This window comes from Peromyscus californicus, unplaced genomic scaffold (genome assembly GCF_007827085.1).
Source record: "Peromyscus californicus insignis strain IS unplaced genomic scaffold, ASM782708v3 Scaffold_17__1_contigs__length_78620276, whole genome shotgun sequence".
Lineage (NCBI taxonomy): Eukaryota > Metazoa > Chordata > Mammalia > Rodentia > Cricetidae > Peromyscus > Peromyscus californicus.
Window position 1 is genome coordinate 46,171,575 of NW_026294469.1, and position 23,048 is coordinate 46,194,622.

General features: G+C 42.7%; 1 protein-coding gene across 1 annotated transcript in view; it reads left to right on the forward strand.

Annotated features, from left to right (window-relative positions):
• The window catches only part of Ccdc192 (coiled-coil domain containing 192), a 204,730-nt gene that overhangs the window by 24,929 nt on the left and 156,753 nt on the right, over positions 1-23,048 (forward strand). The window contains exon 3 of the mRNA XM_052742221.1: positions 1,486-1,596. Within this exon, the coding sequence (XP_052598181.1) occupies positions 1,486-1,596 (111 nt within the window). The remainder of the gene's footprint in view (positions 1-1,485; positions 1,597-23,048) is intronic.

The window sequence follows — 23,048 nt, forward strand, 5'->3', positions numbered from 1 at the left end:
CCTCTCACAGCAACCATCTACTGCCTTTAGCTCTTCTGTGAATGAAATTCTTTGAGAATCCCTCATCAACTCTGGCATGCCAATAGGTGGTGTCATTTTTTAAGGTTTTGTTTAGGCGACCACATTGTGGCAATTTTGGTACAGCTTTCCTGTCATTTACTCAGTTTTCTGGCTCTTTCAATCTTTCTGTCTGTCTCTTCCATGATGTTTCCTGAGACGCAGGTGTGGGGTTTGTCTTGTAGAATGTATTCATTGGGACTGGGCACCACACAGTTAGTCTCTGTATTTAATAGATCATGAACCCGTTCTTGAATTGACTAAATCACCCTGGTCTAGGATGGACAATTGGCTCACATGGCCTGTACCATCACTGTTCTAGCCTAAGATGTTCACCCCCTGCAGGCAAATGTTGGAGGGAGCTATGCAGCTGTGTATGACAGACATGGGTCTTGAAGCAAGATTTGTTGTATCCTGGAAACATTTTGTTGTCTTTTATCCTGCAGTGGTCCATTCATTTCACTAGGCCAGAGGCACAGCCCCAAGATTCATCCAGACAAACAGAATGAACGTTTTATTTTAAATGGCTGGTTCCATTTACCACCAGATGGCACTATAGTATTACCAGGAAATGCACACACACACATTAAACTGATAGAGTCATAAACGGGAGGGAAAAAACAAAGCTGCTATCTTTAGAGTACGTAGGACCACAGTTTACTCTTTGTAAGGTTGATCAGAAACAGTCGTCCAGCTGGAGCATCCACAAGAAAATAGCACATATCCAGGGAAGTCAGAATGCTTGCTCCCGTCTGGGCCTTTCTGCTCTACGTTTTCAAACTAACCTGAAATAGTGATTGCTACATTAGCCAAAGAATGCTTAGGACATTCTCAAGGTTTAGAGTCCAGTCCATGACTAATTCTATACCGACTCTCTACTCATCTCATAGATCATAGAAAGTAACTGTAGAGGAATTTTGGGAGGTTTGTGTCTGGCGGTTTGGGTCTTTTTAGCTAGGCTGTGTGTGGGAAGAGTAAGCTCATTTTAAACCATGGTTGTCTTGGCTCTGTCTCTGAACAGACAGGAGAAAATCAAAAGGCACTGTATTGAGTTCAGATGACCTTCCTGAAAGATGAGTGTTCAACACATAGCATGTAGGTGACATTTCCTATCAGAATGTGAAACTTTGATCCTACCCTCTTGAAGAACAAAAGTTGCAAATTAACCAAATTCGAGCATGGGCAGTTTTATTCTCACATTCTGAGGTTGTTCCTTCTTCCTTATTTTCTGCCTTCCCTTGGGACTGAGTTGTTTTTTTTTTTTTTTTTTTTTAATAACAATCTGCTGTTTTGTTAGTAATAAGAAAAGAAGATTGGTAGGAGTCTATGAATGAAACTTGCTTTTAGTTCAGAAAATTGTTCAAAAAGTTCTCAGGAAATAATTCCTACCAAAAACCCAAACCCAAAACCTTGATTCTTGTTTTGAAGGAAGACTTACCAGTCAATGGACAGATGGCGGCGTTTACTTTGGAACACCTGGAGCACTTGGAGACTTGCCTGAAGGAAGCAGAAGGAAAGGCTAAAGTTCTATTGGAACAGGTAATACCTGTCACGGGGACTGGAAAGATCTATGCTTGGGCTGTGGGAGAGCAAGGGTAAAGGCTTTAGCCTCTGTCCCATTGACCCAACACAAGTGCATATACATGAACACACACAAACACATACACATGCACACACACACACTCTCTTCTTTTGTTTTCAGCCTAACAACACTTCCTTTAATCTACAGAGAGCCTTTTCAGCCTCTAAAACCCCCCCTTTTTTTTCAGATTTGTATTTTATTTGGTTTTCATTCACTACAAGCCCCTCTGGGAGTTGGGCGGGCCTTCCTTAAGTAAGTGGTTTTTCCCTGAATAAGCAATGTTTATTTGCATTACAAATAGATAAACTCAGAGGTAAATGAAAACCTAGCAGAACCATACAGATTTTTCTTGAGTCATTCCAAGGAAGTTTACTCTGAAAAAGATGACTTCAGATAATGGCTTCTCTCTCGTGTTTTCCAGAATTAAGCAAAGCAGGTCATCCGTGGTGCTTGGCCTACGCTAATTGAACATTTTATAGCAGGTGTTCCCTGTACACAGCTAGGCCTTGATATGGATGTAGCTATCAGAAATTCTAAGTCCAGGGTCAGTACCATTTGCTAATAATACCACATTTTGGGAAAAAAATATAGTGCAATGTTTGTTGTTGTGGACTTACAATGCAAATCTTCCCAGAGCTGGGTCTCCCCACATGGCACAAGGCCACCAATACACACCTTTAATGACAGTGAGTATACAAGGCCACCAATACACACCTTTAATGACAGTGAATGTACAAGGCCACCAATACACACCTTTAATGACAATGAGGGCAGAGAAAAGGACAGGAGATCTGGAATGTCAGAAATCTGTATTAATTTCTCATGGGTTGATGGAGTTAGATAGACTTGGGGAGACGTTATTTCGTGAGACCTTTAGGTTAACACAGGTACTTATACATCTGAATCTTACAGGAATGTTTTTAGAGGCCAGTAGGAAGAGGGACGTGTGTGTTATGAGAAGAACTATAATTGGCATGCGATGGAGCCAAACAGCAGCCTTCATTTTCTTTTCAGCCTACAAAACATGTGATCTGGGGGCTGCTCTTATGTAGTGACTAAATGTGATCGATGCTGTGGTTTTTATAGGACTTTTGTCAATCAGTGAAACTGTGGTGCCCTTTTGGGAAAGTATCCATCACAGATCCATGCCTTGTCAACTGTTGTTTCCCTAAAATAAACCTCAAACAATAGCAAGATCATAAATTATACAGAAAATGATGATGGACATGAAAGCCTATTTCTAACTGTTCCCCAGGGAAGACCAGAATTTCAGAGAAGTTTTGAATGAGCTACTAAAGGCGAATTCCCTGCATTCATGTTATTATGCAGATGTATGTTTATTTTACAATCAAATGCTTTTTATGGTCAATTCTCTCCCTCTACTCTCTGAGACAAGTTGTTGCTATTAACGCTCAAGTGGCCTCAAATTCATTATAGATCCAAGTTCATGGCAATCCTCCTGTCTCAGTCTCCTGAAGCCTGGGATTAAAAGTAGGTCTCAACACACTCAGCTTTGATTATTTTAATAAAATAAGCAAGATTTGATTTATTCATAAATTTTTTTTATAAAATATTTTTATCTGATACAAATTACTCCTAATATTTGAGTTCTTAACTGGAAGACTCCCTTGGTATAACACCAAAAACTGAGCTGTAGTTTTTTGGCATTTAGGAAATTAAGTACCTAAAATGGACGTGATTCCATCTAAATTCTTTGTTTCTGCATAGTAAGAGGCTAGTGAGCTACTTGGGGAAGAAAGGTGTACAAGCCTGGTTCCCAAGTAGCTCACAGAAAGTAGAATCATTGGACAGGCAGAGAAGGGAAGTGGGTCTTCTTATGACTCCAGGTGTGATGCATGATAACATTAAGTTTTACTGTCTGAACAGAGTTCTTGACATTTTAGACTTGTATGACAAAGTGAATTTACCTAGAAGCTGGCAACAGTGTGAGGAAAGGAAAGAATGGTGTATAAAACACAGTACAGGGATTTGCAATATTACATTTTAATTAAGTTGAGCATTTTATTACATTTGGCTGCCTCTACCACTGCTGTTGAAACAAATCAATCAAATATAAACATGGCTCTCAAAGGGTTTAACCCTGAGATTTGTGGCTTTCTGCTCTAACTTCATCTTTGAAAAGATAAAGAGCTATATAGTTAGCTGAATCTAGTAATAACTAGTTGAAGTCAGAATTTAGTTTGGGATGGCTTTTAGGTACTGCAACTTGCAAAATGGGAGTGATACCGTAGTTGCAAGTGCCGTACACATTGACTGTGGAAGAAGCGTCATGATCCCATGCAAGGGTTGGCCAAGCTGAGAGCTCAAGTTTTCCCAGCTATTGTTTCTGCACAGTAGAGATGAGGCATAGACAAGACGCAGCAAGGGGCCTGCCATGGCTTTCATCAAGCAAGGCTTTTGGGTAGAAGAAATGCAGGAAGACCAAAACTGGGGGAAAAGAGCATGCTGCTTTCACCTTTTCCTCTGGGAGAAAGCACTATGAGCTTCATAGTTTCTGTTCCAGGTGGTGGTCATTTTTCCTCTAACTGACAATATGGACAGGTTCATGAACTAGCAACAGGATATTCCCAACTGCCATCCTGTAGTTTATCTGACAGTTATGTTACGTACAAAGAAAAGTATTTTTCTTTTTTTTTTCCTTGAGTCTCCCTGCCTGGAAATCTCTTATCCTAGAGAATGAAAGAGGCAATAATGAGGATGAGGCAGGAAGGGAATGGGAGGTGATCTAAGCTCACATGCACATCCAAGAACATGACCAGCTGTCTGCACCACACTGTAAATGTTAGACAGTGAAAGCGGCACCTTTTGTTTCTTTTTTTATAATTGCATTTATTTTATTCACTTGCTTATTCATTCACTGTGTGTGTGTATGTATGTGTATATATTTATGTGAGTGTGTATATGTGTGTGTGTGTGAGTGAGTGTGTGTGTGTGTTGGTCAGAGGACAACTTGCAGATGTTGTTTCTCTGCTTCCACTGTGTGGGTCCCAAGGATGGAACTCGGGTGGCCAGCTTGGCTGTAAGCACATTCACTTCCTGAGCCATCCTTCTGGCTGAGGGGTTCATTTCTTTCTTAAAGTCCCTCCTGTATTCCAAGTGCAGAGCTTAGATTTATAGCCATTTTACTTGATGGACACTGGACACAGTTGTCCAGTAATGGGCACTGTTAATATAATCTCCACTTATTAGTGAGGGCAACAAAACTCACAAATATCCTTGCTTCCCCATTACCAAGTAGTCAGAAAATGGTGAACCTGGCGTTGGAACTCAAATATGTTTAATTGACCCTCACAGTTCTTTTTTAAAAAATGTTTTGATTATGTTTTTTCATACAATATATTTGATCATGCCCCCCTCCCCCAACTCCTCCCAGATTCTCTTCACCACCCTGTCCACCCAACCCTATGTTCTCTTTCTTTCTCATTCTCTCTCAAAAACAACAAAAGTAAAAAACTGAAATCAAAACAAAAATCAGTAAGACAAAGAAAATATCAAAACAAAGCAACCTTTACCTTCTACAACCCCCACCCCAACACAAAACACCACAGAGTTAATGTTCTGTTGGCCAACTACTCCTGGGCATGGGGCCCGCCCTGGAGTGTGGTTGATATACCCAGTGATGTTCCATTGAAGAAAACTGATTTTCCCATCAGAGAAAACTGTCTTTCCCTTTCCCAGGGAAATGGTATCAATTGCAAATAGCTTCTTGGTTAATGGTGGGATCCTGTGCCCATTTCCCTCCTCAGTGCTGGGGCCCCATCAGGCTTGAACCTGTGCTGGTCTTACGTTTGCTGCCATAGTCTCTATGAGTTCATAGGTGCATCAGTTCTGTTGAATTGTTGGCCAAAAGGGTACCGTAAGCCCTCCCCACCAAAAATGCCATCACAGGCTATTGCTAAGGCTACTGTTGGCTGCCCTCAACAACTTGATGATGAGGCCCTGTTGCTGAAAATAACCCCAACAGTTCTTAAGTGTATGTAGACACAAGCCAATGACACCAAGGAGAGTTTTCTCTGCCCTGCAACATTGGATAAGAAGAATTTCTCTCGATTCCTTAGCTGGGGTTTCTAACCTTGAAGGCTTATTAGCCCGATCGGCAGGCTCCTCAGAAATGATCTACTAGATATGGTGTAGGACTTAATAATTTACATTTCTGTCAAGACCCCATCTAGTTTCAACACCGTTGCTAATCCAGAACCAAAAGGATTTTTTCCACTGTTACCCTGTGCTCCACAGCTGTGTGGAGTGACAGCGTCACTTAGGATTTGGTTTGAGCACACTGAAGAGACAACTGAGAAAAGGTAGATGTTGGCTTTTCCTCACATGCAGTTAAGTGTGGTGGTAGGCACCTGGAGGCCTGAGCTTTGTCTCTTTTGCATTCACAAATAAGGTGTCCGTCCTCAGGGACCAAGAGGCCCTGCAGCTGTGCTGACTATCCACATGTCAGGCATCAATGGGAAAAGAGGCAAATACAAGGCAGGGATGGGTTTTCTGGAGACTTCCGTTAATCCTCATGTATTATATTTGCATTAGAGGTGAGAAAAACAAGTAATTAGCTGGATGCATTGTCACCATCACGAGCATTTGGATTCTTTCATTAAGAAAGGGAAAATGGATATCTAGTAAGATCAGCAATTTCTGCCTCCGTATCCAACCCATTGACCACACTGGCTCACACAGAGCTTTGTCCAGGTCAACTCCACGTTCTTCTGGATGGAGACGCAGTGTTCCCGGTACCTCCTGTTGACGAGTGAACTGTTTTACCACGGGCTCATCTTAACATCTTTGACAGAAAGACTAGTTGTCCTAGATGTGTCGGTTATTCCTGAACTCAAAATGCTGTCCCTTGGGCTCTCCCTGTGTGACATTCAGCAGGCACTGCTCTCTGGAAGTCCTAGTTATCAAATTGTTCTGGGAAGATATTTATGCTCTTGGGGCGCTTCATACAGAAGAGACATACTTGGGATATTCTACAACAGCTCACAGAACAGACACACTGGGCATATGCTCTGATAGCTCGGACTAAGACAAGTGAAGTTTTCTGTTTGCTGTTTCGGTGCACATACCTGACATAATAACTCTACTATAAAGATACGCTAGCCACTGGGTACCTTTTAAGCATAGAAAAGATGCAGGGAATATAACCAGAAAAAATATTGTCCTGGGAACTCTGTATGCCAGTGTTCAGAGGAAATGTTAGCAAAACGGAGAGCTGTGTCTCCAGCTAGCAGAGAGCGACATGAACTGAACTCTGGAATTCAAGGGATACAAAGAGGTAGGCACAGATTCTCTGCAATCTTTATTTCAAAGAAAGAAAATATAGTGTGTGTTTCCTTAGAGTGAATAAGAAAGATGAAAGTCGTCTAAAAAGAGGCAAGATGGTAAAGGAAAAAGAATCCGATGTCTCCTCTGCTGCCTCTATATTCCTTCTCCTGTGAACTCACCCAGACTTTTTCTGCAAGATCCCAATGTGGACTCTGATGGGTTTGAAAGTTGTTAAAGTTGGATCATGACAAGTTGAGGTAGCTAGCTCTGCACGTTCACTCGCTTTTGGCTTTCTGTCCGTTGTTCTGCAGAGCGCTCCACTTCAAATATTTACTGAGCACTGTGCTGAGAAGTGGAGACACAGCATTGAACAGACTGGCCAATTTCTCTCACTCGAAGAAGACATCCATGGGGGAGGACACAGGACTGTCACACGGGTGCTGACACACAGGCGCTGTCACACAGGTGCTGTCACACAGGGGCTGAAAACACAGCTTCCAGTAGTCTTGGTAGTTTGCTGGGCCACACTAAAGAAAGCCTGAGGGGGCAGTGCTGGGTCTTAATTCTGCCTGGGAGGCCTACATACTGAGATTAACCAGTGGGCTCTTGCCCTTGAGAAAATGGAGATTGCAGTCGCTTCATACTCTGTCTCTCTCTCTCTCTCTCTCTCTCTCTCTCTCTCTCTCTCTCTCTCTCTCTCTCTCTCTGTGTGTGTGTGTGTGTGTGTGTGTGTGTGTGTGTGTGTGCGTGTGTGTATGTTATTCTTGTGTTAGAATGTAAACAATGGGAGCTGAGGCCAAGTCACCATCTTAGGTTATTGTTGGGGCCTCAGGTTTTGTCTTCAACATGAGGTTTCCAAAGCAAGGCAGATGGGACATCTCTTTCAGGACTCCTTTGGCTGAAATGTGCAATAAACAGGGAAAGAGAGCTCAGGTGTCAGCTGCTGGGTGGAGGAGATAGATCGCAGTAGCAGAATAGGGAGGGTTCTGCAGTTTGCTTTCTCTTGGGAGTTTATCAACTTGGCTGGTAGTTAGCCTCGATTCTCCAGGCAGCATGTGTATGTGTGTAGTTATTGAGATTCGACGAGAAAGAAACAGAAACACAAAGGATTGGCAGGTCATGTTTGACTCGAATAACCAAGAAGGAATTAAGCATTTCACATCAATGGCTCTAAGTATCTTCCATTATTTTCCTTGCCTCACACCTTAGTGTCAGATTTATATTTTCTTTCAGGGATAGAAGGAAGGCTGATCTCTAGCAAAATTTTAGCAGTGAGATGTGTATTGAATGGCTAAAAATATTTTGATGTGTGCTGGATTGCTTCCAAATAAAATAGTCCAAATCCATCTTTACTGTTCAGATGCAACAGCAGATCCCCTGGTGCAAGCTTATTTGAAATAAGCAATGCCAGCATGGTAGGAGTATTCATTCTGGAAATGCTCAGAAGTCATGCTCCACATGCCAGTATGAAAGCAGGAGGTTTTATGAATGACTGTCTGTTTTCTGATCTGGTTTGAAGTCCAGATACTTTTAATGTCACAAAAGCACATGCAGTCAGTTTGGTTTGGAATGAGTTTCTTTGCCTCTAGGAAGCCTTGCTATATGGAACTTCATTGGGTTAGTCTGGGCTAATCAAAGTCCTGATTGATTTTAGAGCCAGAGTTCCCTCTTTAATTATAGAATCTGGTCCCTTCCTCTCTAGGTAGATGCTAAACTTCACTCTGTGACTGGGTTGTTGGGTATAAATTGGACAATGTACGGGCAAAAATTCAAGTCCCTGCAGAGATTTTTTGTTTTGAATGGAATCAGGCACAACGACAGACTGGCTTCTGTTGTCACAGGCTGGCTGAGTGGACTGCGAGCCTGTTACATAACTGAAGACTTCCTTTTGCTTGTAAATGTCAAGATCAAACTGAGGTCAGTTTTAAATAGCTGACTGGGTGCTAATTAATGCGATTTTCCTATACAAGGGAAAGCAGAAGGCCTTATCCCAACAGAGTCATGGCTTTGTTGATAAGATCAGGTATCATTTGGTATGGGCTTTACCTATATTTTCTTTCTAATGTTTCCTCTGTGAAGGCAAACTCTCTTTTCTTAGTGTTTGCAAGTAAAATAGGAAGTTAATGTCTTATTCTGCTATAACAAGATCCCTGGGGGTGGATGCTTTATACAATGAATGGGGTTTATTCGGTCTCTACTTTCAGATGATCAGACACATGGTATCATATGTTTTAACCCTGGCCAGAGACTCATGGTGGATCCCATCACAATGGGGAGAACTCTTGAGAGAGTAGTGAGTGATGTTTACAAAAGACGGATTCAGAGCAAATGCCTTGGTTGCTTATAACAACATTCTGGCAGGAATTCTCCACTCCTGTAGGATCCAAGCATTTTTGTGAGACAGGATTAATCCTATCCTGTCAGGAGATGTACATACCCCAACTCCATGCCACCAGACCCCACTCCTTAACAGTCTCCCTCCTCAGCACCCACTCTGGAGTCCGAGCTCCTAGCAAATGGATCTGTCAGGGTCAAACCATACCTAAGCCATAACACTTAGATTCATGCTTTTGTTCACTTATTGATTCTTTCAGGGAATATTTATTGACCCTGTGAGTTAGCATTTTTTCTAAGAATCCCCATGTAATAGCCCATGCAATTGTCCACACAGTCCTATATAGCTACATGCCATTTTACCGTTGGAAGTCCCTCAGTGAACTTGCAGGCCCTCTTGTCTGCTCTTCTCCACCTTCCCGTGGTGACCCGGCTTCAGGGCACACACTGCTGAGAATGTCCAAGTCTTCGTTGTCCCAGATTTTCTTCCTGTCCCTAAACATGGAACCTCCTAGACAGCTCCACCAAGGCTGCCAGAGTCGACTCGAGTGCCACCTCCCCAGTACATCAGCTTCCTAGGACAAACATATTCCTTGTTCCGCGTGCCCTAGTGAGAAGTGCTACTAGACACCTCATGGCTAAAAGGAGAACGCTGTGGTCCTCTCATCAGTTCCGCTTCCTTCCCCTCCCCATCCAGTCAAGGGCTATGAATGACCCTTTCCCCGGGAGACATGAGCAAACACCTCCTCATCTCAAATAGGGCACCAACAGAAAACTCAAAGTGTACCTTGGTGAGTCAATGAATGAGGGGTACTTACAGAAGCACGGGCAACTTATAGTGGCCGTGCCACTGATGAAAGCAAACAGAACAAAACAAACTCCCATCTCTTCAGGGACTTGAATTTCTGCCCTTACAATGGCCAATTTATACCCAACGACCCAGTACCAGAATGAAGATTAATATCTGGTAGAAGGAAGGTTGTCAGGTTTGATAATTAAAGGAGACTTTGTAAGCCCCTACCCCCAGCAAATGACCGTTAACTGTCCATCAATCTTCTAGAAGGAATGGAGCCCCTCTTCCAGCATGAAAGAAGGTTAATGCTCCCAACCTTGTTCAGGTCTCCTGTGGATAATCATAGCCACTGACAGTTGAAAGGGGCAGTTGGCCATATTAAATGGGGGGTGTGTGTGGAGTCAGCTGGTTCACATTCTTATGTCATGCCTTCCATATAGTCTTTGGATCTATCTTTCTTCTGTTTCCACCACCATTTCCCTTTTCAGGCCACCCTGTGTGGCAGGAACTCCTGACTTACCCATTATGCTCTGTGTTTAGTGACTTACCAGTATTACAGCTGGAATTAAACCTTTCAACTCTTACCCCGCATTTCTCCTCAGTTTAAAATTCCAACATAGCATCTCTCTGATGTCCAATTTAACTCTATTCCTTAACGTACCTCACATTTGTTTCTCCAAGTTTGCCTTACACCCCTCCCTGCAAGCTATTATTGGCATTTTCTCTTCTTTTCCTCTGGTCTTAGTTTTTCATGTGCATGACTCTCTTGCCTGCATGGATGTAAATGTAGCATATGTGCCTGGTGCCCACAGAAATCAGAAGAGAATATCAGATCTCCTAGAACTAAAGTTATAGATGTTTCTGAACTACTATGTGGTTGCTGGTAACCAAACCTGGGTCCTCTGCCTAAGCAGCAAGTGCTCAGAGTTGTGGAATTACACCATTTACAGTTTCTTCAATGTATAAACTGTTCTCTTTATCTGAGGGAAAAAAAGAGCATGTTCCTCAGAATCAAATTTTAATACTCTCTTGTAGACAAATTTCTAAACAGTCTTATTAAATAAGAAACACAGAGCCAAATATAGGGGTGAAAGCCGTAGAGATCAGAGTGATAGTGATAGTGATAGCCACCAAACTAACCTTAGCTCACCACGCCACCGTAGCTTCCCAAGAGAGCCTCTTCTTGTCTAACCTGAACCTTTATTGCCTTCCTGTTCTGCCTTTTCATTGGCTCTAAGCCCAGCCACATTACTTCCTCATCACTGCCTGTCTATACAGACCCCCAGGTCTCTATGGTTGGTACTGGGATTAAAGGCGTGTGTCACCATGCTTGGCTGTGTCCTTGAACACACAGAGACTCTGCCTGCCATGTGATCGGGATTAAGGGCATGTGCTACCACCACCTGACTTCTGTTTATGGCTGGCTATGACCTCTGATCTCCAGGCAAACTTTATCTATTAACATACAAATAAAATATCACTTTTCAGCACAAATAAAATATCACCACACTCTCTTTCCCTTTGGCCCTGTTTGGAAAATTTCTGCTCTGCTCATATGATCTTTTCTCACACTTTCTCCTGATCCAAAAAGCCTCAAGAAATCCTTCCTTTCCAGATCTTTCTGATACCATTTCCTCTCAAATAAGAACAGGAGATTGCATTGGGCAACCCTGACTTTTTCTTTCCATCACAAGAGTTGGTGTTGATATGCAGGCAATGGGGATTGATGGGAAGGTGTATTTGTATTTGTAGCCAAGAGCTGAAACTAAAGGTTCCTGAGAAGGACAGGATAATGTGTGGATACTTGTGAAAGCCTAGTTTTAAGATGGGTAAGGGTCTAAGATGGTGATAAAGAGAAGAAATTGGAGACAAGAAATACCAGTTGTGATTAGCGATAGGTGAACTAGGATTCAAGACTGGTCTGATGGCAGATGGCTGCGATTCCAAGTTATCTGCCTTATATGTGAATTTTTACACTCTGAAGATTTTGTGTTTCCCCAGGAAGCTTCCATGGAGGCTTATTACCATTCATGCTATGAGCTATCTGTCCATCAGTGCTTGTTGCCTGGCTTACTTAGATGTTAGGAATTTCAGCCTTTGAAGTTACATGGTAGCCCTAAACCCATTCTTACAAATAGTGTTTTCTTATACGCATGTTCAGTCCCCAGAGTTTCAAGTAGAAAATCGTGGATGACTATGTGTTTTCTGTGTAAAGATTCCATTTACTAACCATGGGACAGTACAATGTTTACCTCTGGGATTATACAAATGCCAATCATTTGATGTTATTTAAGTGGATGCACAGTGATGAACAGTTGTCTGGGTTAGGCTTTTCCAAATGAGCTTCCAAGGACTCTAGATGTGGCTGTCTTCAAATGTAGAGCTATTTGTCTAGCATTATCAATTAGTCATTGACGTAATACTGCCATCTTCTTATGAGTAGACACAAGTGTCCTGTGTCTACACAACATTTTGAATTGCATCTGAAAGCCTGACTGACTTCTACAAAGAAAGATGTTATGATTTGGAAAATAGAAAACAATACCATTTGTTTAACATTGGTTTTTTTGTTGGCGGTGCTGGCGGTGATGCTGATTTTTTCTTTTATTTTGTTTGTTCATTTTTGAGTGGGAACCTCACTACCTAGCCCTAGCTGGCTGGGAACTCAACTATGTAGACCAGATTGGTCTTGAACTTGTGGTGAGCCTCCTGCCTCTGAGAAATGAGATTAGAAGTATAAGCCACCATGCCCAGCTGTAAAAGCGTTTTTTTTTTTTATTAAAATGTTATTATGTTAGCATACGTGGAGTTTATTATTTTTAAATGAACTGATGGAAATGCCTTTAAAAATATTTTATCTTAATATAGTAAACACCAGTAGATAGAACCAATATAACAAAAGTTCCTTATGGTCCTCAATATTTACTTAGAATATTAAAAGTTCCCAGATTTTTAAAAAGAAATTTAAATTTATTTTAAGTTGAACTACGATTACACTGTTTCCCACACTTCTTTTGCTCCCATAGCCCTTTCCATGACAATTCCCTCAATCTCTCCCATGTGCACCCCTCAGTCCCTCTATATTTATGACCTCTTTTTTGACTGTTATTGCTACACACTACACACACACACACACACACACACACAAATATATAAACACAACTTGGTGAGCTCATTTTTGTTACTTGTTTTATGTATATGATTTCAGGGCTGACCTCTTGGTATTAGGTAACCAGTTAAGGGGCTCATCCTGGGAGAAGACTAACTCTTTTTCATCTGTCCTTACTTGCCTGTAGTACTTTCTCTAGAGGTGAGGCCCTGTGAGGTTTCCCCCTTTCAGGTTAAGAACCTATTGATGGTGCCACTGTTCAGGTCTCATTTAGGCTGCCATATCATTTAGGTATCATGGCTGTAGTTCCTCAGTCACTTCTAAGAAAATCAATCTCATAGCAGACTTCCTTGTCTTCTGGCTTTTATAATCTTTCTTGCCATCTTCTGTGATGTTCTCTGAGCCTTAAGTGCAAAAGTTGTGTTGAACACATAGCCATCGGGACTGGACAACCTATGCTCGGTTGTCTCTGCATTTTGACCAGTTATGGTTTTCTGTAATGTTTCTGTCTGTTGCAAAGAGAAGCTTCTTTGATGAGAGCTGAGAACTACATTTAGCTGTGGGCATAAGGATAAGTTTTGGAATGTAATTAGGAATATGCTGGTCTAGTAGAGGGACAGTAACAGGTTCTTTTCTAAGATCCATGTATGACCTCACTAGCTCCAGGGAGTTGTCTTGGTTTACAAAACAAAACAAAAAAGAACCTCAGGATAAAACATTTAAAAGCTGCTAGTTTCATGACTCTATAGCATATGATTTAAGGACATGTCTTGTTTGAGAACATGACCGGTGACTTTAAATAAAATGCAAAGCAAATTCAAATAGATTTTATTGATATACCAAATAATTCTAATCAGGACCTTAAAGAAGGGATTGAATCCCCTCCATTGCTGTTGAACATGGGCTCCTGATTACCGTATCATAGGACAAGAAACATCCCCTCAATTTGGAAGAGACTCGATGAGATGAAAACATTCCTATTCATTGTGCATAGACCACACATCCTAAAAGAACCACCCACACCGGGAGACTACGCTTTCCCAAGCTGCTCTCCTTCCCACCAGTGTTTATGCATCGACGTCTCCCAGAGGCTGTTTTGTCCTTCCCCTTCAGAGAATTCTCTTCTCCCACTGCCTGTCCTCAGCTTCTTAGGCATATTTTCACAACCCTGACCCACTCAGATACGCCCTGAGTTGATACTGCACTGTTGAAACTGAGGGAAGCATTTTCAATTCAGAGATGAATTGTGCCCCTTTCAGAATTGTGTGAGAGAAGAGGAGGTCAGGGCCGTGTTGATTTGGCTTAAGATGGCTGCCAGAGTCTTGGTTTCAGTGGTGGTGGGGGAGGCTGTTCAGGGACAATCATCTCCATGGAGTGTTCCTTAATTTGGTGCACACCTGAAGAGTCAGGGCGCTTGTTGAGAAGGACTGACTTCAGAATGTCTTGCACGGGTGCCAATGATGAAAACACCTCAGAGAACACACAGAACATAGGAGATGAGTACACAACAGAAAACCCTTGCCTGGTCATGCCAAGGCGGAAATACTGATCAGGTCTGGACTTTCATTTCAGGTCCTGGGACTCCTGTCTGCAACATACTGTCTGTCTCCCATGCCATCCCGTTTAGGATGTCTTCCCATGGCTCCAGGGCCTTTGCTATTCATGTTTGTGTTTATGTCTGGTGTCCAATAATGAGGAAACCAGCCTCCCCCCCCCCCCCCCCCCCCCCCCCCCCCCCCCCCGGCCGCCACAGACTGTCCTTTCACTACTGGGTCCCCTCTTAAGCATGTACCACACCTGGCTTCTCTTGGTAACAAAAAGGGCTCTGTCATCCTATGACTGTGTATGCCGAGTCTTACCCACCTCATTCTCCATCTTTTATTAGTCAGTCCGGATTGATCTCTTTTCTTTAGGGTTCTTACAGACTCAGAGGAAGCAGTGAGTTGAATTTTGAGTCTGTCCCGGTGGAAGCAGCCGCTCCCTGCTTTAAAGCTCATCCAGGACCAGGACAGTTGCCTTCTTCATTCAAAGAGGGTCATTCTGCATTTCTTTCCCTCGGGGGATTTCTCTGAAATTATGTAACTTTTATTTAAATCCCTCAAGTTGACTAACAGGGACTTTAGAGCAGGGACTAATCCTGGGGCTGGGTAGGGAGGAACGTCAAAGATAGCAAAATACATTTCTCCCAATCTGGAGAGCAGGGAGCCCAGTCCATGAGCCCTGTCAGCAGAGGATGCCTGCTGCTTGATGCTCCATGAAATTGCTTTGAGAATGTGGCCAGCTTAGGGAGACTCTCTGTGTCCAAGAAATGGGCTCTTGGTCCCTGCAGTGAATCTGCAATCAGTTCATTTGTAGTGTCTAGGCCTGGGGACAAGAGGTTTCTGAGTTATGACCAGGATGGGGCCAGAAAGTCTTCTCCAATGCCTTGAAGTTTTGTAAGACTGCCAGATGGATGAGTAGCCCTGGAGATGGTGGATATCCTGAGGGAGCAACACACATGCATACATACATTCATACATATACATATACATATACACATACACACATACATACACACACACACACACACACACACACACACACACACACACACACACACACATATATATATATATATATATATATATATATATATATATATATATGTATGTTTGTGTCTTTCCACAATGTCAGGACCTATTGAATAACAAGTTCACAAGGTATGGAGATTTCATCAGCAGTAATATGTCAAGTACTCCAACCTTTCTCAATATCCCTGGCCACAACAAACACAGGCTATTTATTCCAATTATAATTGCTAGTATTAACTCTCAGATCACACATTACATAGTACATACTAATTTTATCTATCTTTCTATTTCTCTATATTATCTATCATCTATCATCATCTATTTATCATCTATCCATCTACCTATATATCACCTATCTAATCTATCTATCATCTATCTAATTATGCTATAAGACAGTTACAAAGAGGTTAAAGAGGCTACAGCAGAGTTCAAGGCATTTCAAAGAAGTCTGAGGGGCAGAAGCTTGTAGGGGTGCAAAGGCAGTCTCTTCAGGGACAAGATTAACAAGCCCAGTCTGGGGGTGTGCTGTGCTGTGCTGCATAAGAGTTGGACCACAGAGTCAGAACTGAGCTGCAGATGTGTGGTGTGGAGGAAACTGTAGGGGCAAAGGGCAGGTCCAGGTCCAGATGATCAATTAGGCAGACAAGTGAATGGCAGATCCAGACAGATAAATGGGTAAGTAGAGGGACGGATGGCAATTTGGACAAGGCAGGTCAGTGGCACAGTGAAAGGAGCTGTGCTGTGGGATGTTCTGTATGGCAAATGTGTTGCTCTGATTGGTCAATAAATAAAACAATGATTGGTCATTGGCTAGGCAGGAAGTATAGGCGGGACAAGGAGGAGAATAAAGCTGGGAAGTGGAAGGCTGAGTGAGAGAGACACTGCCAGTCGCCCTGATGACAAACAGCATGTGAACATGCCAGTAAGCCACAAGCCACGTGGCAAGGTATAGATTAATGGAAATGGATTAATTTAAGCTGTAAGAACAGTTAGCAAGAAGCCTGCCACGGCCATACAGTTTGTAAGCAATATAAGTCTCTGTGTTTACTTGGTCAGGTCTGAGTGGCTGTGGGACTGGCAGGTGAGAGAGATTTGTCCTGACTGTGGGCCAGGCAGGAAAACTCTAGCTACAGAGCTGAGCAGTTTTCATGGGGGTAGTCCGTCCCAGACTGGTCCGTGGAGATGTCACCATCTTCATAATAGGTTTCTCTTCTTCCTGGGGCTCAAGTGAGGGTGTCATACTCTTTCCTTGATCTGGTGTGTCTGACAATTTAGCTGGCCTGATTTTCCTGATAGGATTTTAATATGCCCATATATTGGTGAAATTATTAAGGCCACTCCACGTAGTTAAAAGGAGATTTATTTAATGGCGTAACTTACAAATTAAGGGATAGGTAGGTCGCGGAGTCTGGGGAAGGTGTATCGCAGTCCAGCGGTGTTCTCTGGAGCTCTGCTTGGTCCACCTCTCCAGTCCAGGGTCCCGCAACAGAGAGAGCGCCCGCCGATCCAGATCTCGGGTCCCCAGGTGCCTCCTTTCGCCCCGCCTTGTAGGCGTGACAGTTGCCGAAGTCTCAATGGGGGTTGGAACTTCCAGATCAAAGCTGGAATGGCTACCCACTACACCCATATGCTCCTGTATTCCCAATTTTCTTTGATAAATTTATAGGATGGGGCCTCCTACTTTTCAGACTAAGTTATGCATCACTCTGTACCTCATGGCTGATGCCAGACACATAGTGCTCTTTGTATTCCACCAAGGCACAGAGTCATCCTCTAGTCTCCAAATGGAGTTCAATGCTGTCTCTAAAAATGGAGTCTCTGAGGGCAAGGCATAGTCTACAAAAAAAAAAAAAATCACTGTTTTACAGGGTGAAGTTACAAGGTAAGGCACACCCAGTTCTCAACAGAGGATCTTAAGCATTATTATTTGCCCAAGAGTGAGGATCAGTGAGTTAAAATAAGTAAATAAGATTTACAGGGGAAAAATATTATTTCTAGTACGTTCAAGTTCGTATATTGGGTACTTTCTCCCTGGCAAGAGTAGCTCTGTGTTGTAGTTGTTGTTGTTGTTTAATTGTGCTATGTCTAATATCATGCTGGCTCCAGGGTCTCACAACTTGATGTTACTGCTTTTTACCTTTTCCACCCAAACACTGACCTTCATAGCCAAGTCGATGATTAATCATCTTACCTTTTCCCATGTCTCGTCCTGTCTCTTCTCTCTAGTATTATTTATATGCATGCGCATACAAGCATGCACACATACATATACACACACACATACACATACACACACACATTAAATGAAAATTTAAACCTCTGTTCCTAGACTTCTATATTTCAATTATTAATTAGCCTTTAGGTGAAGATTTCTCTACATTTTCACTCAGAGCTTAACTTTTCCTGTGTTGTGTAAGGTTTTTCCTTCTGAGATAATTTGTGTGTGCTATGGGTTGAATTGTGTCCCTTCAAAATTTGTTTGCTGGATGGGGCTGGAGAGATGGCTCAGCGGTTAAGAGCACTGGCTGTTCTTCCAGAGGTCCTGAGTTCAATTCCCAGCAACCACATGGTGGCTCACAACCATCTGTAATGAGATCTGGTGCCCTCTTCTGGCCTGCAGTCGTACACGCAGGCAGAACATTGTATACATAATTGATAAATAAATCTTTAAAAAAAAAAAAAAAATCTGTTTGCTGGCGTTGTAACTCTGTGCAGCTGAGAACATGACTGTGATTGGAAATGGTCTCATTGTTGATAAGATCAGCTGAGGCGAGGTTGCCCTTTAGTGGGGTGAGCAAGCTCTTCTTCCAAGATGATGGGATCCTAGTTCAAAGTGGAGATGGTTGCTGTAGACATTCATGCTGAGAGAAAGCTATGCAAAGATGAAGGCAGCCGCCAAACGGATGATTCTCTCAGCTAAAGAGCTACAGAAATTGTCAACAAACCACCACCAGGGAGGGAAGAGGCACAGAATCAATTCTTCCTCATAGCCCGAAGCTCATACCTAGATACAACCCTCAGCCTACACAGGAGACAATAGACCCCTGGTGTTCACACCCCTCAGCAGGTGGCCCTCTTTGCAGCAGTTCAGACAGGCTAGCACAGAAGTAATTCTAACTCGGAACTGTGCCCCGAAATACTATTTCAAATGTACATGAACACAGAAGTGCCTGGAAATAGGCTTTTAAAGACAAAACCATAAATTAATCTAAACATCTGCATTGTTTGCAATGCAAGACTAGGGATAGGACGGGGAATTGGTTGTTTTTTAAATGTAAGTTTTAAATGAGATCAAATCAGTTTTGTGAGTCAAAACGGATCTTCAGGCATCAGGTCCCCCCCATCCACAGGTGGGATAAGGTTTATTAAGACACCTGCATCTCTTATTTATTGCTTCAGAGACGCATAATCTGTCCGCACCAGCGTGTAAAGCACTTAGCACTTGTGAAGACTTTGTTTTCAAAATGTTTTCCTCTATACTGAGCTCTGCAAGGCTTGGTTAGAGTTCAGTTTTGAGCAATTTTGTGAAAATCTAGCTTATACAATTGCTTGCTGCGAACCTTTATGTAGGTCGTGGAGCAGAAAATCTAGGAATGCAGATAAGAAGAGATAGATGAACCTGTAATTCTACATTACTTAATAGGGTGGTTTTAACAATTGCACTTGATGGCTGGATGAATGCCCATTCTTTTTTTTTTTATTATTATATTTTTTTAAATTTATTTTGCAATACAATTCAGTTCTACATATCAGCCACGGATTCCCTTGTTCTCCCCCCTCCCGTCCCCCTCACCTTCCCCCCACCCCACCCCCTCCATTCCCATCTCCTCCAGGGCAAAGCCTTCCCCACAGACTGAGGTCAACCTGGTAGACTCAGTCCAGGTAGGTCTAGTGAATGCCCATTCTTAAATTGCTCCATGGCTTCAACTCTATTACTGAGAGAGGGAAAGGCACTGATTGCAGGTAGATTCACTTTGAGCTCGATAATTCTAACATGTCAGGTATAGGAGCAACTAACATATTAGGCAAATTTCATAATGTGTGTGTATAGATATGACTGAAAATGAGTGGCTGCATATAAAAATATTGAGTCTTTAATATGTGACTAGTATTTAAATCCCAACTGTCAACAGGATCACTTAGAAGTCATCATATGCCTGTGCACAAAGCAGAGAACAGGTCCCAATGCCAAACCCATAGATTTCTACAATCAGAAGATTGGAAGTGCAGGAAAAATCCAGCCAGAGCTACAGGAGAAATCCAGTGTCCTGAGTCAGAAAGAGGAGAGTGTTGAAAAAGGCATGGGGTCCTCAAATGTGTAATGTTTTAGTGTGAGGTTGGATACAATGACCAGAAAGGGTGCATTGTGTTTGCTGAGGAGAGAATGGCAGAACCTTGGCACAGTAAGTACCAAGAGAGCAGAGGAGGGCAGAAGCCAGGCTGAAAGAGACGCATAAATGAGGCTGTTGGCTGCTCTCTTTCCAAGGACTGGGAAATTATTCCATAATGGGGTGTGTGTGTGTGTGTGTGTGTGTGTGTGTGTGTGTGTGTGTGTGTGTGTAGGGAAGGAAGAAAGGAGGGTGAAAGAGAGAGGGAGGGGAAGGGAAGGAGAGCGAAAGGAGTGCCGGGAGCCAATGACAATAGAGTGAGAAATCTCTGAAAATCTAATGTACGACTCTGGGTCCAGGAGTGCCTCTCCTTCCCAGTGAAACGAGCCAGCTAATATTAAAGCCCATTTGCTTTAAGTCTCTATAACACAACTGAAGTGGTCTAGGGAAGTCCGTGGAATTGCCGAGGCTGGAACTTAGTATAGCACTTTGCTGAAGGAATCCCCTAGTTCTTTTCTTGGATACACCCAGGAGGAAGAGGAGGAGGGTTTCCAGTGGTCAGTGAGGGCAGAGCCCAGTAGTTTTTCCACCTCCACTCACTGCACCGCCAGGATAGCACAACCTTTCCAATATGAGAGTTAGAATGTGCCAGCTGCAATGGCTGGGGACAACTCTAGATTCTTTTCCCTTGCCCACGTTGCCCTATCTTCTTCTGTGCATTGGGCACATGAGGAATGATACATTGTGCATTTGTTTTTGAAATGCTGTATCATGAGGATTCTCTTGTGACTATGATTCCATAGGGATTGAAAGGAGCTTGGAGATTTGAATGTGAAGCGTGATGAAGTAAGTTGATAAGATTTTGTCATGCCTCCTTCAGGGAAGGGGTGGGTGCATTTTGTAATTAACACAGAATATATGCATCATATTATGTGAGAACATCTTAGGCAATGCATATCTGTGTGAATGCATATGTACCTATGCACATATGCACATATATATGCATGCATATGTGTATGAATGTGTGTGTGTGTGTGTGTGTGTGTATGTGGTGATTTGAATAAGAATGGCTTCCATGGGCCCATGTGCTTAAATACTTGGTCCCCAGTTAATGGAACTGTTTGGAAAAGATTAGGAGGTGTGGCCTTGTAGGAGGAGGTATGTCACTCTGAGGTTTCAAAAGTCCACACCATTCCCAGTGTCCCTCTCTGTCCTGCCTCCTGCTTGTGGATCAGGCAGGCTGTAAGCTCTCAGTTATAGTTTCAGTGCCATGCCTGCCCACTGCCCTGATCCCTGACATGATGCTCATGGACTCACCCTCTAGAACTGTAAACCCCAATAAACTCTCTTCTATAAGTTGCCTTGGTCATGGCGTCTCATCACAGCAGTAGAAAAGTGAGACAGTATGTATGTATGCATGTGGGCATGAAGGTCTAATTGTGCTAAGTATCCACATGGTGGAGAGTAACAGGCCTGTTTCTGTTCTGTAACTCCAGTCTCATAATAACCCATGACTGTGAATTGTGGTGTTCATGGATAGAAGAAACAACCTTAGAGCAGTTACTGATGACAGCACATCTTCTTGATCATAAAGATTGATACAGGAGAGATTTTATGGCTTAAGATGCCAAGGAAAGTCCTTTTCACTTTTTCCTGGAAGATGAGTTGTCTCGCTATTGAGTCTATGGGTAGCATCCCTGCTGTGCAAGGACAGTTTGTTTCCACTGGGAAATGATGAGGCCAGCACAAGCCCAGCACCGAGATGTAGAAATGGGAAGAAAGAGGATAGATGTGTTGGCTCCTGCTGAGTTTGTAGTCTACCTCGGACTCTCCAGTGGTATAATTCAACTTTGCATCTCTTGAAAAAGGGAATGTGATTGTAAGAACAATATGAATAGATACTTGTTTTAAGAAGTGTGAGTGGGCAGGAAGCAAGGAGATGGGATGATAATTGAAGGGAGAGTTCAATGAGATTGTTGAATTGTGATAAGTATTACGATAACTATATATGCTGAACAGAACCTTCTAGGGAAGGTAATGTAGAAGATGTAGAGTGGACCTGGTGGTTTCAGAGAAAAAAAAAAAAAAAACAGGAGCAAAAGTTCTGAGATAGGAAGAGATGACAGAATCAAAGCCAAGTGAAGGAATGGCCTTTGGAGGTAAGAAGACCTTTCCTACCAATTCGTTATGGATGCTTTTCACAACACAGAAACCCAGTTAACACTGTAATGTGCCTGGCTATCATCTCACTTAATAGCAAGGCCAGAGGGAGGAAGCTCTGGAGATAATGAACTCAGTCAGTCAAGAGTATCCACCCAGAGTGTGAGCACCATTCACCTCTGCCTTGCCTCCTTCTGTATACCAGCTGTACCACCTTGTAGGACACCTGCGACATTGCCAAGCATCACGTGCCGGTAAAAACATTCTGGAACAGTCTCCAAACCTCTGTTAAGTTCTTCTCATCGAGCTTCAGGTGTCTCTGCTGTACTATATGGCCATTCCTAAAACAGTCTCTTTTACCTGAGAGTCAGACAAACACGGCAGCTTATTTCATACATGATTCATGTGCCGGGGCTGGGCAAAGCCAAGCTCCTTTACACATGTGTTCTGCCTGATGATAGTTGAGTTTTGGTTCAAAGGATAAATATGGAAAAGGCTATTAGCAGCAAAGGATTATTTTGATTCTTTGTTTTTGGTAAGGTGTGGTTTGTAGCATAGAATATGGTCTACTATAGAGAATATTCCAGAACGTACAGAGAAGAGTGTCTGTTCCATCCGAGCCGGGTGAAATACTGTCTTTATTTCTCCTGGTACAATGTAACTCTAGGTTTCTTTGTTGGCCTTTAGCTTTGATGACTGATTTGGAAATGAGAGCAGCATATTGAAATCATCCATCATTGGGTACCAGGACCACTCAGGCATTATATGTCCATTAGTGTTTGTTTATGAAAGTGGGCATGAGAAATTTGGTGCGTATGCATTTACAATT